The sequence below is a fragment of the Berghia stephanieae genome, chromosome 1 (assembly GCF_034508935.2).
Source record: "Berghia stephanieae isolate SIO BIC M18660-M18661 chromosome 1, UCSD_Bste_1.3, whole genome shotgun sequence".
Lineage (NCBI taxonomy): Eukaryota > Metazoa > Mollusca > Gastropoda > Nudibranchia > Aeolidiidae > Berghia > Berghia stephanieae.
In genome coordinates, this window is record NC_088360.1 from 1,492,202 (window position 1) to 1,502,201 (window position 10,000).

The 10,000-nt window shown below is 35.4% G+C and overlaps 1 protein-coding gene across 1 annotated transcript in view; it reads left to right on the forward strand.

Annotated features, from left to right (window-relative positions):
• LOC144966008 (potassium voltage-gated channel protein Shaw-like) overlaps positions 1–10,000 on the forward strand; it is a 76,796-nt gene that overhangs the window by 58,107 nt on the left and 8,689 nt on the right. Inside the window, exons 3-4 of the mRNA XM_078901987.1 lie at positions 7,402–7,487; positions 8,879–9,058. Of these exons, the coding sequence (XP_078758113.1) occupies positions 7,402–7,487; positions 8,879–9,058 (266 nt within the window). The remainder of the gene's footprint in view (positions 1–7,401; positions 7,488–8,878; positions 9,059–10,000) is intronic.

A 10,000-nucleotide genomic window follows, 5' to 3' on the forward strand; every position in this document is an offset into this window, starting at 1 on the left:
GATGATGATGATGATGGATGATGAATGATGAATGGAATGATGATGATGATGATGATATGATGAGTGATGATTGATGATGAGATGATGATGATGTATGTGATGATGATGATGAGGGATGATGATGATGGATGTATGATGATGATGAATGATGATGATGATGATGATGATGATGATGATGATGATGATGATGATGATATGATGATGATGATGATGATGATGATGGATGATGATGGATGATGATGATGAGATATGATGATGATGATGAAATGAGATGATGATGAGATGATGATGATGAATGGATGATGATGATGATGATGATATGATGATGTATGATGATGATGAATGATGATGATGATGATGAGATGGTGAATGATGATGATGATATGGATGAGATGATGATGATGTGATGATGATGATGATGATGAGATGATGATGAGATGATGATGATGATGATGATGATGATGATGATGATGATGATGATGATGGATGATGATGATGATGATGATGGTGATGACGATGATAGGGATGATGATGATGATGATGATATGATGATGATGATGATGACGATGACGACGACGATGCTTATATAAGGTAAAAAATACTGTAAAGGAAAAAAAAAGAAAATGGTGATAATGGGGTAGAGTGAGGGAAGGAAAGGAAGTCGAGCAAGTGGAGTCGATGTCAAGAAAATCGAAGGAAAAGGACCGTTAACCGTTAACCCCATCTGTATTAAATAGACAGATAACCCGAAAAGACATAAACTGTAAAACAATTGCACTTTCCATTAGCAGCCCAGTGGCGAGACGTGGTAGGAGTAAGAATAACATAAGGCAGGAAGAGAATTGAGACAGACTTCTCCAGGAGTAAGAATAACATAAGGCAGGAAGAGAGCTGATACAGACTTCTCTGGGAGTAAGAATAACATAAGGCATGAAGAGAATTGAGACAGACTTCTATGGGAGTAAGAATAACATAAGGCAGGAAGAGAATTGAGACAGACTTCTCTCGGAGTAAGAATAACATAAGGCAGGAAGAGAGTTGAGACAGACTTCTCTCGGACTAAGAATAACATAAGGCAGGAAGAGAATTGAGACAGACTTCTCTAGGAGTAAGAATAACTTGAGGCAGGAAGAAAATTGAGACAGACTTCTCTAGGAGTAAGAATAACATAAGGCAGGAAGAGAATTGAGACCGACATCTTACGTTATGCATACCGTGACATAAGTGTCGGTTAGCAGACTGGAATTTTAAATCCATGGATGTTTCTTTTTGTTTAGTTTGTTTTGTTTTCTTATTTAGTGTTATTATACACATATGTATATATATATATATATATATATATATATATATATATATATATATATATATATATATATATATATATATATATATGAGCCAAGGTCAAAAGGTGCCCGCCTGATACCTGTGTTAAGAAAATTTGATTTTTACTTAATTATGGGCTGTTTTCATTGGGTTAATGCTTGTAATCAATTGATAATATAAAGAAGAGATAAAATGAGATAGCTCAACATTCTCTGTTTAACAGGATATGAAATAAACAACTTGAAAGTAAAATTTGAATGCTGTTTGGCATGTGCTTAAAACGAGGTCACACATCACCTTTTTAGAATTCATGTAGAAATTAAATGTGATGTTTTAGCTCACGTGATTCAAATTTGACTAATAGTATAAAGTCAAAATTTACTTTTAAACGCAATTGCAGTATATTACATATCTAATTAAGTTTCATATAGAGTTCTTAAAAAGTTGGTGTTGCTTGTGACCTTTGGTGTCATCAAACACAAGACAATACTAAGTTTCGACACGAAACTTCAAAGCTCATGATTAATGTTTATAACATGTTTTACTATGAGAAAAAAGCATAGATTTACTATCTGAATTCAAATCTTGGAGTAAATGTATACCGTTTTGCCGATACTGAGGTTTATTCGTTTTGGTGTCATTTGTCACAAGCAACACGGCATGCGTGAACACGTGGAAGTTTGTTTCGTTAAATGGCGATTCGCAATTTTGATCCACCCTTCTTACCAGTCTTTGAAGTGCAGCACTTTCATTTGCCTTTCCAGCGTGGCTCCAGGCAGAAAAGGTAAGTTGAACTTTGGTGTCATCGCTATTTTACATTGTCACAAGCAACACTTGATATTGGATATTACAAAGTGCCACCAAAAAATCATGTTTTCATCTGTTATTCTATTTACAAATATGATATTATGACATCTCACATAAGACTGATTTTGACACAATTAATTATTTCCTTGTAATTCTATTTTTTTATGTTTCAGGGTTGTATCAATCAAGAACAAGACAAAACTCAAGCTTTTGACGAATCCAGATAAAAGAAGGGTTGTCAAGAAATTTGATTTGATTTACTATTAACACACTAAATTACTACAAACTAGCAGATTTGAGCAGTAGGGCTGATGTTACGGTATGGTTACATGAATTCATTACCATGGCTGATATTTATCTAGTGTTTGTGTGACTTCTGGTACTTTTTTGGACCATTGGTGTCATTGGTTAAAATGTCACAGGTAACACTTAAGTTTGAAGTTTCTAATGTATTTCTGTTTTCATGTTCTTCAAAGCTTGAAATGTCATTGAATTACATTTTAACAGGCTATATTACATGTGTTCAGTTCCTGTTCTTGATTTATTGAGGCAAAATTGCGTTCTAATGCCGATTTTGACCAAAGTAATAACGACAATGGTATTACTAATTTCTAAGTATATTTCCAAGTTGAAAGTATTTGGTTTCTTAAAATATTATTGAATTTCATTTTAGAGTAGGTTATTGTGCTTTTTTGACTGAAAATAATGATATATTATGGACGAAAGTGTGATTTGGTGTTGCTTGTGACATAAGTAATGGTGTCACCGGTCTTATGTCACAAGTCACATTCAGATGCTCTAATTTCCATGTAGATTTCTATTTTTGAAGTCTTTGGTTTCTAAAATATTATTAAATTCCATATTTAACTGTGGTTATTACACTGGTTTGACTGAAAATAATGATATATTGTCGAAATTGCAATTTGGTATTGCTTGTGACATAAGTAATGGTGTCATCGGTCTAATGTCACAAGTGACACAATGTCGCTAAATAAGATATGCTTTGGTAACATTATTTCCTAACATTTTATTTCAAAAGTTTCTGAACATTGCTGGTAATAAGCATATGCAATATTGTTGTTGTTGTTAATGCACAAACATTTTTATGAAATAATATATTTGCATTCTATGTTGCTTGTGACCGATGACACCAAAAAGCAACCTTTTCTCCAATAGTTGGTAATGTTATTGTACTATGATTGTTGTTGATTGTGTCTTTTTGTCTATAACTTACTAAATAAAGTTTGATACTCAACAAAAACCATTTGGTTATTGAGTTTTTTGTCTCATTTTGGTGTCACCGGTCACAGGTGACACCAGCAACCTAAAGGCATTGTTGACGATATTATGCTGCGTTAGACCTTAAAGTTATATAAAGGGCATTTGATTCATGAAGTACAGGGTTTTTCCTACCTATATAGAAACATGAATGGATTATTATGTCACTTTTATTTTGAGAAAAAAAATTGGCACCTTTTGACCTTGGCTCATATATATATATTCTCACCTCGTTCTGTTACATTCTCCGACAACGTTGTTCCATTCTGTTGGCATCTTCAGGGTGGTTCTGTAAAAGTCGTAGTGTCTGGGATGAATGTTTGTCGTGTTCATATATTGTATATATCTATATAGTATAGTTGCATATATGGTTGTGTGTGTGTGTGTGTAAGAGAGAGAGAGAGTGAGAGAGAGCGAAATAAAGAGATAGATAGATAGATAGGGAGATATATATATATATATATATATATATATATATATATATATATATATATATAATATAGAGAGAGAGAGAGAGAGAGAGGAGAGAGAGAGAGAGAGAGAGGGGGAAGAGACAGAGAGAGATAGATAGATAGAGAGAGAGAGAGACAGAGAGAGAGAGAAAGACAGAGAGAGTAGGACAGAGAAGAGAGAGAGAGAGAGAGAGAGAGAGAGAGAGAGGAGATATAGATAGATAGATAGATAAATAGAGAGAGATAGAGAGTGAGACAGAGAGAGAGAGAGAGAGAGAGAGACAGAGAGAGAGAGAGAGAGAGAGAGAGAGAGAGAGAGAGAGAGAGAGAGAGAGAGATCGAGATCGAGGAACGACAAAGATCGAAACTTCCCTAAACCAAAACCCAGGCCATTGTAGTAAGTCTATCCCAGTCCCAGACACTACAGGATTAGTTCAATATGGCTTCCTCCTTTCTTACTTCTATTTATTTCTGTTTTCAAAGCAATGTCTGACTGCTGAATGGCCGACATTAACCCTTCCAAGACGGGACCATTTCAAATCATTACCATTCCTTCATTATCTTTACTATAGACCTAGACGTTGCCAGTAAGATAACAATCATGCGATTTAAGTTTTTAAGCTTACCATTTATTTGAACTTTTTTATATCAATTTTTTTAATGCGCCTATGTGGTCTTGTGTTATGACACTCGCTTTCGGATCGGAAGATCCTGGGTTCGAGCCTCGCGCTCGGCGCATAGTTGAGTCCTTGGAAAAGGCTCTTTACTCACATTCTCTCATCGTACTCATGTGTAATATGAGTACCTGGCCGTTAACAGCGTTGTCTTTGTCCGAAAAATTGTAATATCGCCTGACAGGCGGCATGTCCCGTCCTACATGTTAAATGTTGCTGTTGACCAGGGACGCCTAGTAAAGCGCTTTGAGCACGTTTAGTGGATATTGCCCTATATAAATCTCAATTAAAAAAAAAAGAATTTCATGGCGGTAGATACACCTTATGGGCAAGAACAACAATTTTCAATGACGTCATGTTTTTTGAAATTTTCAAATACATTAATAATGGGATTCTTAATCCACTACATAAACATTTCAAATATTCAAAGTTCAAAGGGTATAATATCTCGGTCATAGTTCCTAGTTCATAGCATACCTTGCATGTCCATGTATTATTAATACCATTTTCCATATCATTGTTATGGTACACAGGACAATACGTATTGATTTCGGATACACCAAGGCGGTCACTCAGGACTTCTGACTCGTTCCGTCGTACCCTGATAAACAAAATGTGACCCTTCGCCTCAAAACGGTATTAAGTCGAGATGATTAAGATGCTGAACATAGAATTTTTAGCCAGAAATATCATGCTTAAGTTGAGTTTATTTGCTTTATAGAGGAGATGAAATATCATATTTTACTGTGCTAAATACCAACGTTTCATATTTTTGACCAGTTTAGCCCTTATTTGACTTTTTAAGCATCTGGTCCACCCCGACTTAATACCGTTTTGAGACGAGGGGTCACAAATAGACAAAATGAACAAAATGAATAACAAAACAACAGAACACATTTTAACAATTTTGGCCAGATAACTTGTCCGCTTAAATATCGATTGAATAAATTATCCTCAAAAGAAAATAAAACCCTCTCAACCAAGGAAGTCCCGGGTTTGAGAGTTTTTTGTTTGTTTTATTTATTTATTTTTTTAAAGGGGGGGGGCGACACTAAAGGGTCATTTTTTTATTTGATGAAATATCCTAAACTTCTATGCACAGTCATAATGTATATGTTTGGGAAGGATGAGTGCATATAATTTTTTTCGAAAAAAGTTGCCCGTTGCTATGGAAACGACGCCATATTAGCATCGTTCTAATCAATCGCCTTTTGAATGGCGAGTTTTCTGGTCAGATTAAAAAAAAAAACATGTCTTTTTTCCCTTAGAGTATACAGAATTGTGTCTGGTTCCTCGACTTGTACCAGGCCAAGATGGCAAATGATAGGCTTTGTGTAAACAAGACAGACAACTTGCACTGACAAAACACTTTTTTTTCATTTTGGCAAGAACATTTTTACTTCAAATGTTAATGGATCAAGATGCAGATCTAGCCCAACTTTCAAAAAGTCTTAATTCTAATATTTTAAAGATTTTTTTTTCACTTAAAATTGATAATTTATATTGTAAAGTGCCCAGAGCTTGTGTTTTACACGAGAATGAGCGCTATATAAATGTGTGTTATTATTATTATTATTATTATTATTATTATTATTATTATTATTATTATTATTATTATTATTATTATTATTATTATTATTATTATTATTATTATTATTATTATTATTATTATTATTATTATTATTAAGTTTGAGAAGTTTTGATTTGTTTGTGGGCGGGAGATCGTCTAAATTAATTGATAAATGAAAGAAAAAGCAACATTATTTTTGGTTAAAATTAAATGGAAAAAGCCCTTTTGTTTAACGGGAGAGCAGTACTTATTATTGTACAAAGCCACAATTTCGGATGTTTTTTCTCATGCCTGACAGACACTATACGTCCTTCAAAAGATAACATTGTTATTTGTGATCTATAGGGAATGAGATTAGCGGAAGAGTCGCGTCCCTTGATTGGACGTCACACATAGCAGCCGAGAGACGCATGCGCACAACCAACATGACGTTCTCTCTTTAATAACTTTTCCGCCGGTGACGTCACAGACTATGTTTGACGTCCAATCAAGGGACGCGACTCTTCCACTAATCTCATTCCCTATAGGATCAAATCTAGTAACGTATCGGGAAAATTGATGCATTCAAACGTGAATCAAAATTATAAATTGGGGTTTTTTGTTAGGATTTTTAAATATATTATTTTTAAAAATCATTTAAAAAAAGTAAAAACGTTCTCCTCAATTAAACATAAAACTTATAAAAGTCTTATTCTTTTTTACTTTAAGTTCAATTTTTAGAATTCCAATTCATCCAATGTTTTATCATTTCCTGACGTTTGGTAAAGATTTTTACTTCACATTTACTTCATTATTAAATGATAGAAACTTCTACCCGTTAAGTGTGTCTTCAAACAAGAGAAAACAAAATATCCGAAAGTTTGAGAGGAAAAGATATTGGCTCTACATAAATCCTATTTCTAGTTTCCTGTTCATGAATTAGTGCACACCCAAAGGAATTTTTAACTGACAAGTAATTGCCGGTGATTGCCATTTTAGTACAGAGAATACACAGTGACGCCCATCTTCAAGGCCATAGTCTCATCTGGGGATTTATATTTCTGTGAAATCTATTAGCCTTGATTACGTAAAGCCATTTTTAAGCGTCATCATTGGTTGTGAAATGAACTCCCTAAAGACGGTTGCTACGCGCAAATCAACAATGGCGTCAACTCACCAATAGATTTCCATCATATTTTTGGCCCCTATGCGCGAGACAAGATTTAATCAATGACATGGAAATATGGAGAGGATAATGTAATTATCTCCCTTATCCCACACAGGAGTTTCAATAACCATTTTACATTTTCTCTGACAGGAGAGCTCCACGTTCCCCTGGAGGTGTGTGGCGCCGTGGTCAAGCGGGAACTGGACTTCTGGCAGATTGATGAGCTGGAGATTAAGGTTGGTGTTGATGATAATCATGATGACGGTGATGACGTACTCTGGAAAAAACCATATTTGAAAATTTGGCCAGAAAACGCGTCCTTCCAATTTCGATCGATTTGAATGAAGGTCATTTAAATCGATCCGATATTAGGCCATTTAAATCGATCGATATTTGAAGGACGAGTTTTCTGGCCAAATTTTCAAATTTGTGTTTTTTTCCTGAAAACGCAGAGGGATGGTGGTGGTGATGGTGGTGGTGGTGTTGGTGGAGGTGATGGCAAGGTGCTGAAAGTTATTTGAGGTGTTGTTACAAATTATGATGACTTTGGTGATAAAAAAGACGAAATGAAGTTTATTAAAAGTAGTGGAGAATACCTAGATTAGGATAAAGAGAACAAAGAGAAAGAAAGGCTGGAAAAGATTAAGAGATAGTAGAGAGAGAGAGAGAGAGAGAGAGAGAGAGAGAGAGAGAGAGAGAGGGAGAGAGAGAGAGAGGTGAATAGAGACAATTATTATTATTATTATTATTATTATTATTATTATTATTATTATTATTATTATTATTATTATTATTATTATTATTATTATTAGTATTAGTAGTAGTAGTAGTAGTAGTAGTAGTAGTAGTAGTAGTAGTAGTAGTAGTAGTAGCAGTCGTAGTAGTAGTAGTAGTAGTAGTAGTAGTAGTAGTAGTAGTAGCAGTCGTAGTAGTAGTAGTAGTAGTAGTAGTAGTAGTAGTAGTAGTCGCAGTCGTAGTAGTAGTAGTAGTAGTAGTAGTAGTAGTAGTAGTAGTAGTAGTAGTAGTAGTAGTAGTAGTAGTAATGGTGGTGGTGGTGGTGGTAGTACTGATATTAGTGAGAGAGGGAGAGAGAGAGAGAGAGAGAGAGAGAGAGAGAGAGAGAGAGAGAGAGAGAGAGGTGAATAGAGACAATTATTATTATTATTATTATTATTATTATTATTATTATTATTATTATTATTATTAGTAGTAGTAGTAGTAGTAGTAGTAGTAGTAGTAGTAGTAGTAGTAGTAGTAGTAGTAGTAGTAGAGTAGTAGTAGTAGTAATGGTGGTGGTGGTAGTGGTAGTAACTGATAATAGTGGATTAGAGAAGAAGAAGAAGAAGAAGAAGAAGAAGAAGAAGAAGAAGAAGAAGAAGAAGAAAAAAGGAGAGGAGGAGGAGGAAGAGGAGGAGGAAGAGGAAAAGGAGGAAGAAGAGGAGGAAGAGGAAAAGGAGGAAGAGGAGGAGGAAGAGAATGAGGTTGAATGGGCAATTGATTGGAAAGGTAATTTTTTAAAAAAACGAACTTTAAAAGGTGATAATGATTTTAAAAATCATCTTAAAGACACCCAACCTCCACTAAACCCATCTCCAAAACCAAAACCACGGTTTTCACAATACCTCAGGCTTGTTGCTGGCGACACTATCACTCGTACATCGAAAACCAGACAATCCTGGACTCCTTCAAGCAGTCCCTGGACCATGAAGCAATGGACGTGGATCTGGCTGGACTTCGAGGATGGCGTTTGTGGCAGACCAAGATATGGCTCATCATGGACCATCCTAGGACTTCCAAGATGGCGCTGGTAAGACGTTGATTGACTTGTGTTGCTTTACCCGAAATCCTCGTTCACGTCCCTCCCTCTTCCTCCTCTTTCTCCTAAGCCTCATCAATCTCCACACCCTCCCTCTCCTCTTACCCCACATCTTCTCCCCTTCATTCTCTCCTCGTCCTTCTTGATCTTATTCTTTTTAAATGTTAATCTCCTTCTCCTCCTTTTCCTCCTCTTCTTGTTCCTCCTCCTGCTCCTCCTCATCCTCTTCCTCCCACCTCCTTTCCCCCCATCTTGCCTGACCTCCATATTTTCTCCATTTTTCTTCTGTCCCTCCTCCTCCTCATCTTCCTCCTCCACCTCATCTCTATCTTGCCCCCCCCCCTTTCACTTCTGTCTCTTTCCATTCTTCCTCCTTCTCCTCCACTTCTTCCTCTATCTTACCCTCCCTTGGTCTACGTCTTACGTGTTCCTCGCCACTGTTTTTTTTATATTTAAGTATACTGCCTGACTTGAGAGTCAATAAAACCAAATTTAAGATATTTGGTTTTATTTTTACGATAATTGAGCTTATATATTACGACAGTTATCCTTTTTAAGTTAAAAAACCCATTGGTTCCAAGTAAATAAATATTAATTATTTTAATCAACAATGCCATAAATTTTAGGTGTAGAGTTATACATTGGGTTTTTTTCCCCACTGAATAGACAGAATATTTTTTCTCTATTTTTTGTTTGATTATAATTTGGGATTCTAAATGCACAAACTGACTGCAAACTCTCTATAACGAAAAAAGATAGTGGAGAAATCCTAGATTAATGATTCGATAAACTACTAGATATAAAGTGAATGAATAAATGAGTACGTGAAAAAAAAATCGGATTAATGATGGGGAAAGAAAAAATAAGGTAAGGAGTTGGGGGAAGGTAATAATGGGTGGGGGGGGGGGGGGGGGAAGGTCAAGAGATTATGGT